The sequence below is a fragment of the Leuciscus leuciscus genome, assembly GCF_965113295.1.
Source record: "Leuciscus leuciscus genome assembly, chromosome: 14".
Lineage (NCBI taxonomy): Eukaryota > Metazoa > Chordata > Actinopteri > Cypriniformes > Leuciscidae > Leuciscus > Leuciscus leuciscus.
In genome coordinates, this window is record NC_138738.1 from 39,236,423 (window position 1) to 39,259,862 (window position 23,440).

Consider the following 23,440-nt stretch of genomic DNA (forward strand, 5'->3'; position numbering starts at 1 on the left):
CTTGAGTAAATGATGACAGAATTTATTTTTGGGTGAACTATCCCTTTAAGAATGAGAGTGACACTCTTTCGAAAATGTCAACAACAAAAAAACTCTTTGTTTTGTGAATAATTATTTTGAGAATTATTATTATTATAAATCGTATAAATCATATAAACATTGAAATAAACGCTAAAAAAGGAAATAATAAATAAACATTACACACGCTCCCTCTAGCGGTTCTTCACTGATACTCGAGGAGCTGAACACAAACTCACACGTCAACAGGGGGCGTGTCCTGAGACGAGTCCCAGCCTGTCATTGGATGTCATTTGATTGACGTGCTGACGTGGGCGTTAGAGTGCAGGAAGTTTCTAATGAATCGCTGTTGTGTTTAGAGGTAAGAGCGGTCAAATTAACTTCATTTCACATGTTATTATTGTTAAATGTGTTCGTTTATCATATGTTTGTCATATAAAATGAGTGTGTTGTGTTTATAAACGGCTACGCTGTGTTTTCGTTCATTGAAGATTGTAACAACATCAGATGTTTTAGAGTCCCTGGATTGTTACATTAAGCTTTAGTGTTTATTTATAGAAGCATAAAGTCAGGAAATATTCTAAAGACGACTTTATATGCGAATTGTAAGAACAATTAGTAAATTGTTTGAGTTTGATGCTCGACAGTGGACACGGAGTCTTACAAAACAACGGATTTATTGATCTGAAATTATTGATCTCTTCATTCTGGAAGTCATTTGAGTGTCACAGAATCCGTTGAATCATGTTAAACGCCTAAAATAAGGGGATAAACATGGTTTCTTCTCATGTTTCAGTGCGACGTAGTGTAGCCTACTGTTAAACTGCAACAGGATTAAATTATTCATTTACAGTCCTGCTCAAACATGATGAGTTTTCTTTTAAACGTTTAGATTTGTCTTGACTCGTGATAAACTCGCCATGACGGATCTCTCAGATAGATGATGGATTTAATTTTTAAACAAAATTAAGTACTTTTATAAAGCAAGGATGCATTAAATTGATCAAAAATGACAGTAAAGACATTTATTTAAATAATCATAAATGTTTCTTGAGCATCAAATCATCAAGAATGATTTCTGAAGGGTCATGTGACACTGAAGACTGGAGTAATGATGCTGGAAATTCAGCTTTGATCACAGGAATAAATGACACTTTACTGTATATTCACATACTAGAAAACAGCTATTTTAAATTGTAATAATATTTCACAATATTACTGTTTTTTCAGCAAATAAATGCCTTGGTGAGCTTCTTTCAAAAGCATAAAAAAATCTTTTGATGGTAGTGTAAATTCAGTCATATCAGTCACACATTTGGATAGAACTTATGTATCTCATTTTGACCTAATGTTATGCTTAATTACTTAAAATTAGTTTTGGACACAAATATAAATTATGCCTCGCCTGTGTATAAATGTACTTTCTTTTTTGTGATATTTTCGCCAGGCATACTGTCCCAGGCATCCAACAGGTGTTAACATTTCTGGCCTAAATATTTTCAAAACTAAAGTTTTAATGTCATTTCTATTTTTCTACATGGATGAGCTTATAAAGTTGAATCAAGGTACACACATACTGAACGGACACACATACTCTGTTTGGAGATCATGAAGATTGACAGACAGTCGCTCACTCACCTGAGCTTCAGCATCAGCTCATCAGGCTCGAGTCGAGGCATCGTCGAGGTTTATGTGATGTGGAATGGGTGAATGTTCACATCAGTCTGTATATTTAGAGCGTCGTCTGACAGAATTAGACAGCTCTCTCTCTCTCTCTCTCTCTCTCTCTCTCTCTCTCTCTCTCTAACACACACAATAGCAGATGAAAAGAACAGCTGAGCCCATTACAAACTGCTGGCATGGCTTTCATGCTCTGTCTGTGTGTGTGTGTGTGTGTGTGTGCTGGTTTCATGTTTAGCTGGTTTAATGTTGAAATAATAGTTTTTAATGCTGTATGTGCAGCCGGGTCACCGTGTGTCATTTCAGACGTGAGTGACAGATGTTGTGTAGATGTTGTGTGTGTGTGTGTGTGTGTGTGTGTTTGGGTGGGATGTGTTGTGTTGTGTGTGTGTGTGAGCGCTTGAATGTACTGGGTCTCTCTCAGAACCACCAGTATTACCTTCTTTGTTCGTTCCACACACACACGGTTCACAGAGAGAGACAGAATAAAGGGCTTGAATTTAAGTAAAATAAGCTCTGCTCACCATCCTCTGTGTGGAGGATCTATCCAGATAGTTAGTGTTGAACGCATCTGTAGGATGAAGGAGGTTTGTACTCCTCGATGGCTGAAGGGTGGAGGGTTCCCGGCTTTACAGGCCTTCATCATCATCATCATCATCGGTCCATCTGGGTATGTGCTCTTCATGGGCCGTCCGAGCAGAAGACTGTCCTCTGTGTGTGTGAGAAGTGGTTGTGCACAACAGGTTAATGATGATTTATAATTCCCTCGAAGTCTTTCCGCATTAAAACAGTTTTTCAATTAGCAATTTTTAACTCATTAAAGCCTATTCTATCATATTTGATATTTCTAAGGCCTCTTATGATCTGATAAACCTGTCGCACACGATCTCCTCCAGTCCTTCTGTCGTCTGATTAATAGTTCATACTTTTTATCAAGTAAAAGCCTTTTTATCTGTACAAACGTCCTCCTTCAGCTCGAGCTTCACGTCTTCAAATCTGATCTGATTTTATCAAGTAAAAGATATTGTTAGTAATATTTCAAGATGAACACTTAAGATTTAAGCAACTTTGGTTTATTTGATTATTCATCATTTAAAAAATAATAATAATATAGATAATCAGGCTTTTGAGGGAGATTTATCAATCAATGTATTGCATTGCATTAAATGTTTTAAAACTACAGAGCTTTGATCATAAAACTAAGCATTTAAATATCATCTTAAGACATATTATATGATATTATTTAATGTGAGCGTTCTGTTGTACTGTTATTACGTTTTTACATGACAAGCTATCAGAATTTCATCTTATAAATATCAGCATCTGCAGCAAATTACATATTTCTGCTTAGTTTGGGCCTCTGCTTTCCTCAAGTTTACATCTCACAACTATATGAGCCATAAAAGCCTATAAAAAACATTTATTATTATTTTTTATTATTTTTTTTTAGATTTAGTCAGGCTTTAGGGTTCAGGCTATAACGTGTTTAATGTACGGTCAGCCTCTGCATAAATGATTCAATAACTAAAATGTATGTTATGATGATGTATGATTAGTGGTATTAGTGTTCATATCAGCCGGCGCAACAACTGGTTTCCGCCACTAACCCAGACTGATTTGCAGAAGTTCTAGTTCTCTTTGTGTCTGCTCAAAAGTGCACAGCTAAAGTCGAGTGTCAGGTCTGTTTTAAAAGGTTTTGAGTGATTTTTCTGTAATTATTGTGCTCATTTAATGTCAGGAATTTCATGTACGTCTGATTTGCTGTGTTGAAACTGTATTTTTATGTCTTCATATCGGCCATCACAATCCAAACGCTGAACTGAGTTTGTGTTTCTGTTTGGTCACTTCTTTCACTTCACTATTTACTCATTAATGACCTAATTATTAATAAAAAGGTCAGGTCTGGTCATATCTTATTTGGTGTTTGTTGTACAAAGTATTTTTTATGTGACGTTGTTTCTCAAGCCTGACTTATTATAATGCCTGAGTTTTTTTAATGCTCAACAATCTCTGTACTCATACAATTGAAAAAATCTTGTATAATATGACTTGCTGTTTTTGTTTGTTTGGTTTTTATTGTATTTATATGATATTTGTGTTTTTGTAATTACATTTTTGCCATGAAAATAGCTTTGAATGCTGACAATCTGAATCTGTCCTCGTACATCTCAAGCTCATCCTCTGGCGTTTTGCTACTTTTATATACTTAAAAAATATATACTTTTTTGATTTATATGAAATAAAAATGGATCAGAAAGATGTTTAACCAGCCGTTAAAGACTAGAGAGATTCAAGTGTTTCTTAATGTCAACAACATCAAATATAAATTCACTCTATTATCTTACTGTGAATTATTCATCAGTGCAGGTTTTTTAAAAATAAAAACTTGCTCCACTGATAAAGATATTAAGGAACGTATCACCAGTGTACATGCACTTATTCTGTGTGTTAAACGGCCTGAGAATAATATGATTCAGTTCATATCATGTCAGATGTTTGAGTTTTGGCATGACATCAGATCTGCCAGCATGTCATGATGATAAAGTTGAGATGTTGCGCACTGTCAGACTTTAGCTCTGTGTGCAAAGGTCACAGTCGTACATTAAGGAGCAGAACATGAACTCTGTGTCTTCTCTTCTCTTCAGTCCCAGACCATGAACTACGTGGGTCAGCTGGCCGAGACGGTGTTTGTGACGGTGAAGGAGCTTTACCGCGGCCTGAACCCGGCCACACTCACCGGTGGCATCGATGTGATCGTGGTTCGCCAGCCTGATGGCACTTACCAGTGTTCCCCGTTCCACGTCCGCTTCGGGAAACTCGGAGTCCTGCGGTCCAAAGAGAAAGTGGTGAGTGTGTTAGCTTCAGGGATCTACAGTCATGTTAGTGTAGATCTAGAGGAATCTGTGTGTGTGTGTTCTGAATGTTGAGTTAAAGCTCTTGTGCTTGTCTGACAAAATGTTCCTCTTTCTCAGAACTAACCAAACTTTAACAGCAGAGAACATCTTGTTAGTACGAAATAGTTTTCAAGCGATTTCAAAAATGTGTCAAAAATAGAGAAATTAACTACCCAGAAGTTCTACTATTATTATAATTATAATTATTTTAATTTTGCTAGACAGTAATGACGGTCATATTTTAATGTAAAAGCAGTGGCATTTCATTTAAATTTAATTAAACTCATGAATTTTTTTTTTTTTTTTACAGCATATTTAATGTCGTTATATTTTCATTCAACAGTGGAATTTCGTATGCCTTCATTTTTTATCTAATTTACCTCAATTTACCTTTTTTTTTCTATTTAATTGCAGTAATTTTTCAGCATTTCATTTAACTCAATTAAATTTAACTTAATTTTATTTTATTCTTTTATCTCATTTTATATTTTACAGCTAATTTAATGCCATGCATAATTGCATTCAGCAAATTTTTTTCTTCCATTTTACATTTTTTATAGTGTGCCAAAGCTTCTTGCACAAAGTTTTTAATGACGATTTCCACTCATTAGAATTAAACCATTAGAATTAAACATGTTTGTTTTTTGTTTTTTTTGCATCTGTACCTTTAAGACTTCATTATGTAAATTACCTCTGCATAGCATTCATATGTTAATGAGCTCATGGATAATGAATGAGGCTTAAGTATGTCTACATCATTTTATTTCAAACGAGAGAAGAAAACCTTATTTCGCTCGTTAATTGGTTGTTTTCCAGAATCCATATTCCTAAGTTTTCCTCCGGTTCAGGTCACGTGACGTAACCGCTGTATTCGTCCATCCACAGGTGGATATCGAGATCAACGGGGAGCCTGTGAGCCTGCATATGAAGCTGGGAGATAATGGAGAGGCGTTCTTCGTGGAGGAGAACGAGGATTTTGAGGTTTGTCCCGATGAATGAGTTCACTAATCTCTCTCGTCTAATGTTCTGCTGTGGTTTTCACGATTCTCTCTCCGTGTCCGTGTCAGACGAGGGTTCCCGCTCACCTCTGCACCTCTCCGATCCCCACTGATGTTCCAGAGGTGTCCGAGACGACCGAGTCTTCCGTCACGTCCTCCTCCAGTCGACGGAAAAAGCGCCGGCGTAAACGTGCTCGTTCGGACAATCATCCGCGCGAGGACGACAGATCCTCCTCGGACGAGAAAGGAGAAAGTCTAGACCAGGATTTCCTCAAGGACGAGTCACTTTTGGCGGCCAGGTTAGATGTTTACTCAGCTTATTGTACATTCACTTTTCCAGATACTGTCAGAAAGAAGATTGGTGGCTGGTTGTTTCACGAAGCTCTAGTTGCACCAGCTGTGCATACGCTAGTTTTAACGTAAAGAGGAACTAAGTTACAACTTATACACTAATTAAACTTAAACTCTTAATGGAGGCACTTTATTTTACAGTACATGCGCTTACATGTACTGACAGAGGACTTAAGAAAGTACTGGAAAATTGGTAAATTAATCGTAATAATAAATAAAGGTAATTTATACTTTTAAACAAAATACTTTTTGTTTGTATCAGTATTTATTTATTGATCCTTATTCATTTCAAATATAATATTTGAATGTTATTTACATTGACAACTGTCAGAAAGAAGTAAGAAGCTCGAGTTGCACCAGCTTTGATTACTTATGCATACTTAAAACTACAGCCTAGTTTTAACGTTAAGTGGCCCTAAGTTACAACTTATACACTAATTAAACTTAAACTCGGTAGCACTTTATTTTACAGTACATGCGCTTACAGTGTACTTACCTAAGAAAGTACTGTTAAATTGGTGAATTAATCGTAATAAATAAAGGTAATTTCTTGTGTTTTGTTTGTATCAATATTTATTTATTAATCCTTATTCATTTCAAATATAATTTTTGAATGTGATTTACATATGAAAATACCTGTTTTGTTATTGATGATTAACTAAAATCGTATTTCAATGTATTTCAAGTTATTGGATCATTAAGGATAAACTAAACATCACGTTATGCAACTACGCATTACTTGCGACCTTCTGGCTTAAAGGATTAGTTCACCCCAAAATGAAAGTTTCCTAATAATTTACTCACCCCAATGCCATCCAAGATATCCATGTCCTTCTTTCCTCAGTGGGAGAGAAATTATGTTTTTTGAGGAAAACATTTCTGGATTTTTCTTCTAACAATGGACTTCATTGGATCACAGCTGAAGAAGAGGTTGTTATCTAGCGAAACGATAGGTCATTTAAATTTTTTTGTTTTTCATTTATAGACTTTTTACCTTCAATAGTTCGGATTGAGCTGATCAACAAACGGACAGGGAACTACGTCATCACGTTGAAAGGTCACGCCGGCGCCGGCAGAAGTACCGCCCCACTGTTTACAATGCGACTGTACGAACACGGTCGCATTGTAAACAGTGGGGCGGTACCTCCGCTGGCGCCGGCGTGACCTTTCAACGTGATGACGTAGTTCCCTGTCCGTTTGTTGATCAGCTCAATCTGAACTATTGAAGGTAAAAAGTTTTGAAAATGACCTATCGTTTCGCTAGATAACAACCTCTTCTTCAGCTGTGATCGCGTACAGCCCGTTTAAACACATCAAAGACTTTTGAAACTGCATTGATTTGGACTTAAAAACGATGGTAACCAATGAAGTCCATTGTTAGAAGAAAAATCCAGAAATGTTTTCCTCAAAAAATCTAATTTCTCTCCCACTGAGGAAAGAAAGACATGGATATCTTGGATGGCATTGGGGTGAGTAAATTATTAGGAAACTTTAATTTTGGGGTGAACTAATCCTTTAAAGTCGGCATGAAACAAGTTGTGCTCATCTTTTCTTCTCTATTGTGACGAATATCTGAGTGAAACACTTCTGGAACAAGAACAAATGTGGGCGGGGCTTGATTTTGTCTGTGAGGAATTGAATGGTTGGATGGTTGTGGTTTGTGATTGGTGAATCTCATGTGAGTGACAGGTTGCCCCGCCCTCTTCATCAGAGAAGAGAAGAGATGCTGCAAGAGGAAGTTATTAAGATAATAATGTGCACGTATAAATCATTTATAATGAATGCTGCAATATTCCATTAAAACAAAAAGAATTGTCAGTTTTGATTTCATGGTGACTTTAAGAGCAAATGGTGGAGTTACGGAGCAACTTCAGGAAGTTACAAACGGTGTTATAAATGTTTTTTGTTTTTACTCTCTACAGTAAGTCGATATACTTCTCGCTGTCAGAGGAACCGTACGAGGACTCGTGTGGAGCTCCGAGAGACGTTCATCCTCACTCTGAGGGAGAGTGTTCTGTTAATGAGAGGTACTGATATATCCTTAACCGGTTTTGCTCACCAGTCACTGTGCCTAATGGTTTTCCAAAGTTACCAGCCACTCAGCATTTTCACTGCCCACAATTTTGACATCGATACCAAGGGAAAAAACTACCATATAGATATTTTTTTATATTATCTCATAATTTGTCAGCAGGTTTATTATGCTGCTGTCACTTTAAGACGGATCCATTATACTGTCACACATGCGTTTTCTTTCTCAACTGTTTACATTCACTTAAAACATAACTGACTGCGAATACTCGCCAAGACCGGCATTTTGACATTATTTTGTGTGTATTTGACTATTTAACCCTCTGGGGTCTGATGTGTTTTTGGGGCCCTTGGGATGTTTTGACATGCCCTGACATTTGTGCTTTTTTCAGTTATTTATAAACATGTTAATGGCAAAGGTGTAAATTCACTCTATATAGCACAAACAGGGCTAGCATAATATGTGAGGAACATGTATGTAGATGTTTGTATTTTTAAGAGAATAATGTTTATGCGTGGTTATTGAAAAAAATAAAAATGAAAGTTGCTGAAATAAGACCACAAAACTCATACTAAATATGCGTCAATAAGACTTTTGACTAATGGATGTTGTCGCTTCGAGTTCTGGCTTCAAAATTATGTGAAAATAGTCTTGCTTTATCGTTCACAATACATTGATTTAAATTGTGTAAAACAGGTTTTGCTTGGAAAGCCAATATGCGAGTGGGGCGTGAAGGAGGAGTGGTTTACACCTGAGAATACAATGTCCCACCCATTATGCGTAATGACTCTGCATAATTAGCCATTCATTCAGGTGTGACACTGACTGAGCCAAGAATGAATGCAAGGACAAAAGATATATTTAGAAGACTTATATTGACCATTTAAGATTTTTCTTACATCTATCTTGTAAATATGTTTTGCTATTTTATTAAAAAGGTTACAAGTACAACAATAATTACAATTTCAACAATATTTCAAGTGTACTCTTTCTTTGTAAAAAAAATTATTATAGCCCTACATTTTATCATATGTATTCATTAGTTTGAATATAGCCAACATTGGAACAGCTAACATCTTAGTTGATGACTTTATTTTTGACAAAAATTGTTATATATATATATATATATATATATATATATATATATATATATATATATATATATATATATATATATATACACTACTGGTCAAAAGTTTTAGATCGGTAAGATTTTTTATGTTTTTAAAAGAAGTCTGTTCTGCTCACCAAGGCTGCATTTATTTGATAAAAAACAATAAAACAAAACAGTATTATTGTGAAATATTATGACAATTTAAAATGACTGTTTTCTATTTTAATATATTTTAAAGTGAAATTTATTCCTGTGATCAAAGCTGAATTTTCAGCATCATTACTCCAGTCTTCAGTGTCACATGATCCTTCAGAAATCATTCTGATATGATGATTTGATGCTCAAAAAACATTCATTATTATTTTCAATGTTGAAAACAGTTGTGTACAATTTTTTTTCAAAATTCTTTGATGAATAGAAAGTTCAAAAGAACAGCATTTATTTAAAATAGAATATTTTCTAACATTATAAATGTCTTTACTGTAACTTTTGATCAGTTTAACTCATCCTTGATGAATAAAAGTATTGATTTATTTTATTTATTTCCCCCAAAAATAAAATTAAAATTCTTACTGACTCCAAACTTTTGAATGGTAGTGTTTAATGTTACAAAAGCTTTAGATTTCAGATAAATGCTGTTCTTTTGAACTTTCTATTCATCATAGCATCATGAAATAAAATTGTAAAAAACTGTTTTCAACACTGATAATAATCATAAATGTTTCTTGATCCTCAAATCATCATATTAGAGTGATTTGTGAAGGATCATGTGACACTGAAGACTGGAGTAATGATGCTGAAAATTCAGCTTTGATCACAGAAATAAATTATACTTTACTATATATTCACATAGAAAACAGCTGATTTAAATTGTAATAATATTTCACAATATGACTGTAAATATGTTTTTGTTTGTATTTTTAATCAAATAAATGCAGCCTTGGTGAGCAGAAGAGACTTCTTTTAAAAACATTAAAAATCTTACCGATCTAAAACTTTTGACCGGTAGAGTGTGTGTATATATATGTGTATATATATATATATATATATATATATATATATAGAGAGCATATGAGCAGAAATTGCTAAACAAAAGCTTTTTTGATGTGGCAGTATATTCTACAGTAAAAACTGTACCCAAATCTAGTCAACAAAATGTTGTCTTTCATATTTCGCCTGACTGTAACGTTGTTTTTATGAAATATTAGGGCATATAAATATTAATTTGCAGTTTAATACGTTGCTTATACAAAGACATTTTATTTCAACATATTTCAGTCGTTTTTTACTCATCTCAGTAGGCTATAGCAAAGCATTTTAGTTTATTAAAGCGGTTTATTCTTTCACAGTCACACACAGACACGCGATTCATATTATAGAAACGCGATTCATCTTTTTGCGGTTTACATAGGCCTACACTAACGTTATTCTATAACGTTATTTATTCCACATTAACACTTGAGAAAAGATAACTTAGCCTACCTCACTCCTCAGCGGGATCTATTGCTCCTCATATCAGCACTGTTCTGAGGAAACTTTTCTCCAGGATTATTAGGTGGGCTATATTATGCCTCACTCGCGGCGCGCTGTGTTTACAGCTGATGTGGGCGTTTCACAGGTCTGAAATGGTTCTCAGAATTTGCGTTTGAATAGCGCGCGCTCTCCGGGGCGTGGTCACATTACATTTGAATGAGCGCTAATGAGCTCGACTGGAATCGCTCTTTTAATACAGATTTCACAAGCTGAGAATATTTGTTTTTTATATAAATTACTCCATTTAAAAGAAGAGAATTCAAGCTTCATGCCTGTGTGTCTGTATGCCTGTTTGACTGAGTATTCGCTGAGTTAGTTCATTTTCGGACGTGTTTCAGAATGGACTTCACTGACAGAGAGAAGGCAGAACTCGCATCATGTTTATTTTTCTTTATTTGGCAAAAAGCACAACACTTTGTTTTTATTGTGAGTATACACAAAAATAATACACATTTAACAGAATCGATTGATGTATGAAACTTGTTTGTAATATCAAAGTCAACAGAGCAAAATTAATCTCTTTTGAACTGATAAAAAAACAAAAGCGAGCTGGTATCGCCGCCGACCCCAGGGGTAAGAGCAATAATCAGCAGAAAATATCTAAATTTAGTGCTGAGAGGTGGTTTTATATACCAAAATATTGGTGGGAATGAGTAAAATTATGCGCAATACGCTCAATCAAATCTCATTCGCTGAAATTCAAGCCTTGTAACCCCAATAATGTTCATCCGGAGCAAATGAAGCGAGTGAGTGAGTGGAGGCGGGGTTTATGTGTCTCTCGCTGTTGGAGAGATGAGAGAGAGAGAGAGAGCGCAGCTGGTATCGTGTGTCTGTTCTGCGGAAAAGTATTGGAAGCGTTTTAGATATTTCAGTATCGATATGCATCGAAAAATCTATATTTTTGACACTACATTGCACTAAGTTTATTATTTCAGATGCCTTATTAAAAGACTAGAATGAGTCACTGCCTTACACACCACTGCTGAAATACACCCGCATTTGCTCGGTTGGCGGGCGTTGATGTCAAGCCCTGATCCTCTTCAATTCAATTCAATTCAATTCAAATTTATTTGTATAGCGCTTTTCACAATACATATTGTCTCAAAGCAGCTTTACAGAAAGTGCATTTCAGAAATGTACATAGAAAAATACAGTTAGTTAATCATGTATTAATTTAGGGCACATGTATTCAAATGATGTATTCCCCATATTTTAACTTCCTCTGTTCGTATCATGAGTTTCTCTGTTGTGTGTTTCTGTAGTGTGTTCTTCAGTCGGCCCTCCTCTCCTAAGAGTGATTCTGAGTTGTGCAAGCCGCAGGAGTCTTTGGGACCTCAGATGCAGTGGAACTGGGGCGCTTTTCCAAAGGTACCGTCACCGTGCTGCATTAAACTACTGCACGCCTCAGGCTTTCAGCGCAGATTCAAAATGTCCAAATGTTTCGAAGCCAAGTGAGCTCAACTACAGTCAAACCAAACATTATTCAGACACCAGATATGATTTTTCATATTTTTTTACTAGTGTGTGCAGGACTCTATTGTTAATTTATGTAAGTGAGGAGAGCAAAATAAAGTAAACTGTGACATAGTATACCCAACAATTCTTCATACAGTTGAATAACAGTAAAATTATGCAAATTTGGGACCAAAAATGATTCCAACACTTTGAGCTGATCATGTTTTGCTGAAGTGTTTTTTCTTTAATTGCTAATGCTCTTTTTACACACAGACTGAACTAAATGAAGCATTGCTTGATGATTGGTTGAACTAAATTGACATTATCTAATTGTGTAGTTAAATTTAACAGCTGACAGATATTCAACATAATTCATGTGTGAGACAGTCTAACAGAAGGACGGACAAAACCAGTGAAATATCATACCAGTTCTTGTCATATTTTATTACCATTTTCTAAACTATAGCGAATAAACTGTGATAATGTGAGAAATGTTGAAGGTGTCTGAATACATTTTGGTTTGACATTTTGGTTTGTTCCTGGACAAGGCTGTTATAACACTTTCTGAGATGATTGCTTGTGCATCTTTGTTTGTGTAGGTGTGTCAGGCAGAGAGGGATGAATCTGATTCGCTGCCCTCCTCCATTACGCCCACTGACCACTCCCACTTTCGTACCATCCATCGACAAGCATCCTTCGACAGTGACAACACTGACTCCGTTGTGACTGTGGTGAGACCAGAACCTCAGATTGGTACGACCAGCCATGACCAAGAGGTTTCCTCATCCATTAAGGTCACTGAAACGCATGTGGTGACCTTTCAATCCGCAGCCGACGACTCGAGCACACTGGAAAACAGCCAGATTAGAGACTTAACAGCTGAAACTGTTAGCAGCACAGACAATGATACTAAGACGTATGATATAGCTAGCTCTGCTAATACAATCCACGGGACCAATGCTGTCAACAATGCAGGGAGTTCAGATGCTGACGTAGAAAGCCAAGAGACCTGTGATGATGAGAACATCTCGGTCGTCTCCAAAATCCAAACCATAACCCATGTCACGTTCAGTGAGACTGAATCAAAGGTTTTAGAAGCAGAAACTGAAACAAACTCAATCACGGATTTACCAAAACACCAAAGCTCTGTGGAAAAACTGACTCTCCGGACGGGAGACTCAGAGGAGGGGGCGGGATTAGAGACTTCACTGGCCAATCAGGACGCTGACAACGCTAGAGTGACGGAGTCCATCGTCCAATCAGAGGATCAGACGGCTCTGGAGTCGTCCTCTAAAGCCTCAGACTCTCAGGACAAGAGGAAAGGTAGTGGATTACATTATCTGGACTTATTCTGTGCTTGAAATCGGTGTGAAACATTTGACCTGTATGTGTTTCTCCCAGTCAAGCGGAGTCAACATCTGGGACCGTCTGATATCTATCTAGACGACCTCTTGAGTCTTAACCCTGAAGTCGCTGCGCTCTATTTCCCCAAGAGGTTAGAAGTTCAATTACCAATATGCATTACCGATTTGTTAGAAATAAACCAAAATAGAATGTAATGCTTTATTTTATTTGTTTTATTATAATAATTATATTCATAGAGTGTTTTTTTTCTGTTATTAGCAAAAATAGTAATACATCCAAAATAAAATAAAACAATTTTGTTTTATTTATTGTTTTAGTTCTGCTTTTTGACACAATACCTCAATGAGACTAAAACAATTAAAATATAATATCATTGAGTATAGTATTATTATTAATTGTAATAGCAAAATATGAATAAACATAAACCAAAATAATAATAAAACTTGTATTGTTTTATTTTGTTTTATTCCCGCTTTTTGACACAATAAGTTAATGATTGCTGTATTACAAGAATAAAAAAATATAATATTCATTGAGGATATTATTAATATTATTATTATGATTAAATAAAATAATAATAAATCCAAAAAAAAAAAAATATATATATATATATATATATATTGTTTTATTTCTGCTTTTTGACACAACTAAATGATAAACTACAACAATAAAAATGCAATATTCATCAAGTATTATTAATATTATTACATTTTATTTTAAGGTGTCATTGTTACAGTGTAATTATATATTTAAGTACTGAGTAATATTAATTAACTACATGTACTTACTATAGGGTTAGGGTACGATTAGGATTTGGTTGAGGGTTAGTTGCATGTAATTTTGCATAATTTACTGTTATTACTATGGTAAGTACATGTAACATATGTAACAAGGACACTGTAAAATAAAGTGTTACCATATTATTATCAATATTAATATTAATAACAACATAGCAGAATTGCTCTACATCAAAGATGACCAATTTTCAATATTGGGGTCCACTTTAAGAAAAAGCCATATTGATCAACTTTTAATGTGAGTTTTGTGGACAGATCACTGTCTTCGATGGTTCTGTCTGTGTCGTTGATGACTTTTAAATGTGGAGAATGAGTAGGTGTGTCCTTTCTTAAATTCCTCTGTGTTTTCAGCGAGGCGGAGTCGTCGTCCCATCCGTCGGACCCGTCTCCTCCCTCGGGTCAGCTCTCCCCTCAGTCTCTGGGCAGCACCAACGCAGACAGCGGCACCGAGTATCTGTCCGACTCCACCACCGACACGCTGGACGTCACCATGTCTCTGTGCGGGAGAGGAGACATCAGTCAGATCAGTAAAGGTACAGTACAGAGCGGGACAGACATGTAGCTCCGCCCACTGGGAGATCTCATTGGTCCAAACTCCTGCTTCAAATAACCGTATGTTAAACTTTAAATGTATTCTGTAAATACAATTAAAATATAATATTCATTGAGTATATCATTATTATTATTAGCAAAAATAATAATAAATACAAAATAAAATAAATAAAATAATTGTATATTTTGTTTTATTTTTGCTTTTTGACAGTGGAACGTTAAAAAAAACTGTAAAAATTAAATATTCATCAAGTATTATTATTATTATTATTATTATTATTATCATTATTAATAATAATAATAGCAAAACATATTAATAAAAATACAACTAAATACAAATATTTTTTTTATTGTATTTCATTGGTTTATTTCTGCTTTTTGACACAATAACTAAATAATTGTTGCACTGCAGCATTACAAATATAATATTGATTATATTATTACCAGTGGTGGACGAAGTACACATACCATGTACTTGAGTAAAAGTAAAGATACTCAAGGTAAAATATTACTCAAGTAAAAGTAGAAGTGCTGCCTTTAAACATTCACTTGAGTAAAAGTACAAAAGTATTTGCCTTCAAATGTACTTAAGTATCCAAGTACTATGATTTTTTTTATGACTATAATGTCCTATTATAATTTTTGTCACAAGACTCTTGCTTAACTCAGTCTACGTGAAGACTCCAATGTCACTCTTGGCACATCAATCTATTAATAAAATGACATTAATTAGTCTATATATATATATATATATATATATATATTTGAATTGAATACATTTTTTGTTTGTTTAATTTTGGACGGAAGGGCACTGTTCCCAATACATTTACAGTATTTACTGTATATATTTTGGAAGACTATATATATATATATATATATATATATATATATTTGTATATATATATATATAAAAAAAATTCTACGTTATGGGAGTAGCCAATTTCCCTCCAAAATTAAACACCAAAACGTAATGCAGTGTTTCTGCTACTCCCCAGAAAAAAAAAATGCTATTATATGCATGTAATTTTAGTGTCAACGTAATAAGCAATGTTCATTATGCCCCAATATTTACCGATAATTGCTGCTGCTCTCTGCCCCGCTTAAAATCATTGGCAACGCGATTTGTTTGGAACTATTGAGAGCTACACGAATCACGTGACCGCGCGGAGGCGAGATCACAGCGGCTGCACACTGCACAGACCATTCGGTGAATGATATTAAAATACTGCGAGATCGATTAGAGTGTACTAGTGTAGACGGCTCTGTATGCTTTTCAATCACTCTCGCGATGTCATAAACTGATCGGTCTGTGCAGCTCCGGTTCAAGTCGAACAAGCCTAGTGTGTCGCAACCTCATAGCCTACTGTCTATGGTCGCAACTCTCATATTTAACGGCTCTGGTTCACGCAGATAGCGCCAAGGCAAGTTCAAAACAAAGCACGCACGTTAGGCTAGTGATTGGTGGCTCGTTTGACCAGTTAAGTTTTTATCCACTCATAAATAAAAAGGAACGACTGATTTTGAAAATGTAGTAGAGTAAAAAGTAAGATATTTGACTTTGAAATGTAGTGGAGTTAAAGTAAAAGTCTTCCAAAATTTAATTACTTAAGTAAAGTACAGATACGCAAAAAAACTACTTAAGTACAGTAACGAATTACATTTACTTCGTTACTGTCCACCACTGATTATTACTACTACTAACAATAATAATAAATACAATAAAATATAATATTATTTGAGTATATTATTTTTATTAGTAAAGAAAACATGTCTTTTATATATTTATGCAAAGTTGTTTTGTGATCTATATAGTCACATATATATTTTCATCTTTGTTTTTAAATCACTTTATTAAAATTATCGGTCCAAACTCCTGCTTCAAATAGCCGTGTGTTCAACTTTAAATGCATTCTGATTGGCTGTGATTTTGGTGTTTTATGCAGCATTTTATTTTCAGTGACAGAAAAAATGGCCAAATGTCTTTTTTAACTTTTTTTTTTTGTTGCATTTGTTGCAGAGAAGTTTACAGAGCATCTCGTCAAGTATCAAGACTTCGTCAACAACCCTGGAATAATTGAAGACCCAAACCTGGTCATCTGCATCAACTCAAAGTTCGCTACATTTTCAATTCAATTCAAGTTTTTGGTATAGCACTTTTCACAATACATAATTGTTTCAAAGCAGCTTTACAGGATATAGTTAGTATGAGTAATGCTTATTAATTTAGCAGAAAGAATCTGTGTGTTTCAGGGATTAAAATGTTAGTTTTAATGCACTAACAATTTTTCTAAGTAACATAGAAAGCCTAACTGTTGGTTGGCTACTAACTTGGTGCATTAAAGGGATACTCCACTTTAAAATGAAAATTCTGTCATCATATACTCACCCTCATGTTGTTTCAATCCTTTATGAATTTCTTTCTTCTGCTGAATAGAAAGGAAGATATTTAGAAGAATGTCAGTAACCAGACAGTTTCTGGTCCCATTGACTTCCATTGTATATATATTTTTTCCTACTATATGATGACAGAATTTTCAATTTAAAGTGGAGTATCCCTTCAACATTGAATTAAATCGAGGTGAAGTCAGCTATATTTGCAGTTTTATGTATTTAGACATGGCCCAATCAGATGTTTGTTTTATTTTGGTCTGCAGTTTGATCATATTAATAGGGTTTTTGTTTTACTTTGTGTTTGATTTGTTTCAGGTATTATAACTGGGCTGTTGCTGCTCCAATGATTCTGTCAGTTCAAGCTTTCCAGAAGACGTTACCAAAGGTAGGGTTGGTCCTTGATCAGTGCTTAAATGATTAATCATTCAGGGATAATGACTTTTCTGTTGTTGTAGAGCACCATTGAGAAACTAGTCAAAGATAAGATGCCAAAGAAGTCAGGCCGCTGGTGGTTCTCCTGGAGGAGGAAAGATTTGAACAATATCGCGGTAAAAACTGATTTCATTTTCATTCAGTCCATTTCATTGAACTAACAGAATCTAACAGTAAAGAAATGATGTTTATAACCCTGAGATGATTGTGCAAATTCCCTTTAAGAGATTGATGAGTGCAATATCTGCTGACCGTGCCTGAATATCTCTAATGCTGCATTGCACATTTATTTTAGGGAAACACAAAGCCCGACTCAGAAGGGAATCAGCTTGAAGCGTCTGCCGCTGTCGCTGGACCCTCTTCACTGAAGTAAGACGTGTGTTTGCATGCATGCAGACTCAGTATTTTTTTCCTCATTACAACATTTGACACAAATAATTGAGAATAAAATAATTTGTTTGATAAATCTTCCTCCAGCCATGCACCAGCACAAGCCACCAATAATGCATTGAAAATGTCTTGTTTACATGTGTCATATTAGACAAAAAAGGATGCAAAGGAACAAAACAAAAGCGACAGAAGTTAATATCCAAACTTCATGCATCCACACCAACAGTTGCCAAAAAATACAGGACAAATACAAATAAAAACGCCTTTAAATTGAACATTACAGCGAGTTGTTCTCTTCGCACTCAATCTCATGCAACCGTTTGTATAACATTGCATAATTCTGTAAGTAAGTTTGGTACGATCAGATAAATGTGCTTCCTCTTCTGTTCAGAGAGCTCTTAACCTTTGACATTCTGACTCTTTCTTCAGTTAAACGTGATGAACCTCAGTGTTATCTGCACTATTGGCTGACTGATGGAAATGTGCATTGCTTATTTCATCTGTGACAGTAAAGTCAAGATTTGGTGTTTTTGGTTTGTTTTGTTATCTGTGTGTGCACAGGAGCTCTGTTGAACTCTCGAGCGATGAGGATGGTTCTGTGTCCATGATGAAGAGCATTGAGATGATGAACACAGCGCAGTGCATCAGTCAGATGTATCGCAAATCCCTCCGGCTGACCTCTGAACAGATCGTAAGAGCACATCTAACAATGTCATCATCGTTCAATCAGTATCGGACGTTTGTGTGGTGGAGTTTAGTAAGGAGCAACTGGACTTTCTACAACTTGGAAATAAACTGAAACATTGCACCACAGAATCAAAAGAAAGAAATAAGAAATGCTATTTTGCATGCAGATAATACCATTGATATTCATTTTTTTAAAGTCATCTCTCTTTAGATGATCTTTCATCATCTTTCTTGAGTGTGTAATGTTTGAGCATGAGAAAAAAGTCCCAGCAAAGAGAGTTATTCTCTATAGTAGTGTTTCTGAACTCCCTGAAACGCCTAGTCTTGAGTTTCTTCCGGGAACGAACACGTCACAATATTCCTCATTTAAATAATTCATACGCAGAATAAAGGGGCGGGGCCTGGTTGAGTTAGTTAGGAGTGTGTTAAACTGGTGGTTATGGTAAGAGCGGGACATTTCCCAAACACACTCGAAGCGCTTGACCAATCACAACACACTGATCTAGCTGACCAATCAGAGCATAGTGTGCTTTTCAGAAGGAGGGGCTTCATAGAGACAGGAACTAAACAGAGTGTTACTGTCAGACTGGGAACAGAGGAGATGAAACAATGGGGAAAATAATGTGTTTTTGAACACTCAAGCATGAAAGGGTTCAAAAACACTTATGAAAAACACTCAAAAAAATAAATATGGCCTCTTTAATAAACTAGACATGTGTAATCTGTGTAACTTGTATGAATTTGAGATTTGATTTCTTTTATTGTGTGTGGCAGGAGAGTCTAAATCTGCGTGAAGGGGCTAATAATGTTGTGTTCAGCGTGACCACGCAGTATCAGGGCACCTGCCGCTGCGAAGCCGCCATTTACCTGTGGAACTATGATGACAAAATCATCATCTCAGACATCGATGGCACCATCACTAAGTGAGTCTGTGTGTTTGTCTGAGCCTCATTTCTCAAGTTACTATGTGGGACATCATACTAACAGCTGTTCACCTTTCTCATGTATCAGGTCTGATGCTCTGGGTCACATTTTACCACAGCTGGGGAAAGACTGGACTCATCATGGCATCGCTAAACTCTATCACAAAATACATCAGTAAGAAACACACAAGGTTCAAATCACAAGTTTCTGATTTTGACAAAACATTTGTGGTCCACTATAATCATGTGCGATTTTTATAATAGTTTTGATAGATACAGAAACTGATTAAAGCAGCAGCAATGCAAATATTGTAAATATTATAATAAAAAAAATCCCTGAGATGCTCTTGAAATAAGGGCATGCCATTTAATGAATTATATTAATTGCATATATACAAAGTTCTGTCATGAAACTCTAGATAGCGCCGGCTGATCCTTAACTCAATCTGCCAGCAATCACATCATTCTCTATAGGGCACAGCTGATTGGTTCTCGCTGTATCAGTAGCCAATGAGCTCGATGCTCAACCTTTAAAGGGGACATGTCATGGAAATCTGACTTTTCCAGTGTTTAAGGGCTATAATCGGGTCCCCGGTGCTTCTACTAATCCAGAAAACGTGACAAGTGAAACCCAGTAACTTTGTTTTGGTGAGCCTTTCTCTGCAAGCATGTCAAAATATAAGCCGATCAGATTTCACTCTCCTTCTGATGTTGGAAGGGGATATTATTATAATTATATTACCGGCCCTTTATCTGTGTGTTTACATTTGGTTTTGCAAGTGACAACAGTATAACCAGTTCTAACACAATGGCAAAGTTGGAGCAAAGCCTGTAAACTGTTCTGTCGTTGAGCACAGACGAGCACTGAACACTATTGACCAAAACATGTCACCGCTGTCTTATAAAGACATCAGGGAACTGTCAACTTGTGTAAAAGTTAAACATGATGGTACACACACACACACTCACCCTACACCTAAACCTACCCATCACACACAAACACACACACTAGCCCGACCCCTAAACCTACCCATCACACACACACACACGCACTAACCCATCACAGAAAACTTTATCATTTTTACATTTTTAATAAAACACTGTTTAGTATGTTTTCACACACACAAATACAAATTTTCTCACTTCTAACTTGCATGATGGTACATTCAAGTCGATGAGAGGAATCAATGTAACTACTCCACAACAACTACATCATCTATCCACTAACCATTCAGAAACGTCCAGGAGCGTCTAAAAGTGAAACTCTTCCTGAGTCTCTCCGTAAGGCTGCACTCTGAGATTTGACTGAAATTTGCGTATGTTATTGCTGGAGTTTCTGAAGCTCGTGTAAAGGATCGATCACCTTCTGAACGGAGGCGGAGCAGCTGCTCATTTGCATTTAAAGGGACACACAAAAAAACTGCGTGATTTTGGTCACACCCAAAGAGAGGCAAACTTTGACAAGCTATAATAAATGATCTGGGGGGTATTTTGAGCTGAAATTTTACAGACACCAGAGATTTATAATACATCTTGTGAAAAGGGGCATACTATGTCACCTTTAAATACTGGTCAGCAGTTGCAGTGCGCTTTCAGACACCCTCCACCTTCCCCAGCTCCACCTGTATAGATCTGCTATGGGTTATTCTTGTATGCTGTATTGTACAGCAGCAACAGCATGTCTTGCTCACAGCAGTGTGTTGTGTATGTATTAGCAGTAGCAAGCCTCCATACTTGATCTGAAGCACCAGCAATAATATCAAAACAAGACAAAACATATCAACATTGTCATAACCATTACTATACCAAACACTCGGAGAGTTGTCATGACAGAACTATATTTGTTGACAAAGTCCCTCATGCAATAGGCAGGCTTTGCAATATCACATCTCACTTTCATTGTTGTTCCATAAGCATGAACCATTTTAAAACACTGCCGTTCTGGTCTGACCTGTTGAGCTGTTTAGTTCTGTTCTTGTTCATTTATTTCTGTAATTGATATATTAACAGCCCAATCAGTACTTTTATTCAGCAAGGATGCATTAAATTATTAAAGTGACAGTAAAGACAATTATAAAGTTAGAAAAAAAATTCTGTTTCAAATGGTCATTTTATTTTACTTTCTATTAATCAAAGAATCCTGCAAAAAAAAAGTTTCCACAAAAATCTGAAGCAACACAATTGTTCTCAACATTGATAATAATCATAAATGTTCTTGAGCAGCAAATCATCATATTACAATGATTTCTGAAGGATCATGTGACACTGAAGACTGGAGTAATGATGCTGAAAATTCAGATTTGATCACAGGAATAAATTACACTTTACTATATATTCACATAGAAAACAGCTATTTTACATTGTAATAATATTTAACTGTTATTACTGTATTTTTTATCAAATAAATGCAGCCTTGCTGAGCAGAAGAGACATTTAAAACTCTTGCCGACCCCAATCTTTTGAGCACTGGTGTATTTACCAATCATCTCTGATTTGGTTCTTCTCTTGCAGGAATGGTTATAAGTTCCTGTACTGTTCGGCTCGAGCTATAGGCATGGCAGACATCACTAAGGGTTACTTACAGTGGGTCAATGATAGAGGAACTGTCCTGCCCAAAGGACCCGTGCTACTGGCTCCCAGCAGCCTGTTTTCAGCCTTACACAGGTGAGCACATAGAAACGAGCTGTGTTACTGCTAAAGTCACCATGAAACAGAAGTTGCGCTCGTCTTTTCTCTATTGTGACGTATATCCGAGTGAAACGCTTCTGGAACAAGAACATATGTGGGCGGGGCTTGATTTTGTCCGTGAGGAATTGATTGGATGGTTGTGGCTGATCTCATGTGAGTGACAGGTTATAGCCCCGCCCTCATCATCAGAGACGAGAAGAGATGCTGCAAGAGGAAGATATTCGGATTCAAGATTACAGGGAACATGAATTTAAAACATTAATGATGTGCATAAATAAATACTGCAATATTCCATAAATGATTTCATGGTGACTTTATTGTAGTCTAATGTAGCCAGACCCTTACAGTCCACTTTACTGATCACTGCACAGACGCTACTAAAGCTGAAACTACTGTTAATGTCATTCTTTGTGTTTCTCAGAGAGGTGATTGAGAAGAAGCCGGAGGTGTTTAAGATCGCCTGTCTCACTGACATCAGAGATCTGTTCAGTCCCATGAGACATCCCTTCTACGCAGCCTTCGGCAACAGAACTAACGTGAGGCTTTCTGCAATATTAGAAACACGTGCATTTCCAAGGAGTTATGTGAGAGCCTGACCATATTCTGCGTCTGTGTCTAGGATGCTTACGCTTATAAGGAGGTTGGTGTGTCTGAAACTCACATATTCACTGTCAACCCGAAAGGAGAACTCATACAAGAAAAGACCAAAGGAAACAAGTCCTCGTAAGTTACATCACTCTCTCACACACACACGTTTGTTTTGCTATACTTGTGAAGACATTCCATAGGCGTAATAGTTTTTATACTGTACAAACTGTATATTCTATTCCCCTTCACTAACCCTACCCCTAAACCTACCCATCACACACACACACACACTAGCCCAACCCCTAAACCTACCCATCACACACACACACACACTAGCCCAACCCCTAAACCTACCCATCACACACACACACACACTAGCCCGACCCCTAAACCTACCCATCACACACACACACACACTAGCCCAACCCCTAAACCTACCCATCACACACACACACACACACTAGCCCAACCCCTAAACCTACCCATCACACACACACATACACTAGCCCGACCCCTAAACCTACCCATCACACACACACACACACACACTAG

The 23,440-nt window shown here is 36.2% G+C and overlaps 1 protein-coding gene across 1 annotated transcript in view; it reads left to right on the plus strand.

Moving 5' to 3' along the window:
• The first annotated feature begins 323 nt into the window (after positions 1 to 323).
• Positions 324 to 23,440, plus strand: part of LOC309473883 (phosphatidate phosphatase LPIN2) — a 26,882-nt gene continuing 3,765 nt past the window's right edge. The window contains exons 1-19 of the mRNA XM_082136129.1: positions 324 to 379; positions 4,344 to 4,544; positions 5,478 to 5,573; positions 5,660 to 5,889; positions 7,864 to 7,968; positions 11,883 to 11,988; positions 12,675 to 13,398; positions 13,477 to 13,570; positions 14,589 to 14,770; positions 16,807 to 16,900; positions 17,496 to 17,565; positions 17,636 to 17,728; positions 17,908 to 17,981; positions 18,564 to 18,693; positions 19,464 to 19,612; positions 19,701 to 19,787; positions 22,124 to 22,276; positions 22,722 to 22,836; positions 22,920 to 23,023. Of these exons, the coding sequence (XP_081992255.1) occupies positions 4,353 to 4,544; positions 5,478 to 5,573; positions 5,660 to 5,889; positions 7,864 to 7,968; positions 11,883 to 11,988; positions 12,675 to 13,398; positions 13,477 to 13,570; positions 14,589 to 14,770; positions 16,807 to 16,900; positions 17,496 to 17,565; positions 17,636 to 17,728; positions 17,908 to 17,981; positions 18,564 to 18,693; positions 19,464 to 19,612; positions 19,701 to 19,787; positions 22,124 to 22,276; positions 22,722 to 22,836; positions 22,920 to 23,023 (2,798 nt within the window). The 5' untranslated portion in view covers positions 324 to 379; positions 4,344 to 4,352. The remainder of the gene's footprint in view (positions 380 to 4,343; positions 4,545 to 5,477; positions 5,574 to 5,659; positions 5,890 to 7,863; positions 7,969 to 11,882; positions 11,989 to 12,674; positions 13,399 to 13,476; positions 13,571 to 14,588; positions 14,771 to 16,806; positions 16,901 to 17,495; positions 17,566 to 17,635; positions 17,729 to 17,907; positions 17,982 to 18,563; positions 18,694 to 19,463; positions 19,613 to 19,700; positions 19,788 to 22,123; positions 22,277 to 22,721; positions 22,837 to 22,919; positions 23,024 to 23,440) is intronic.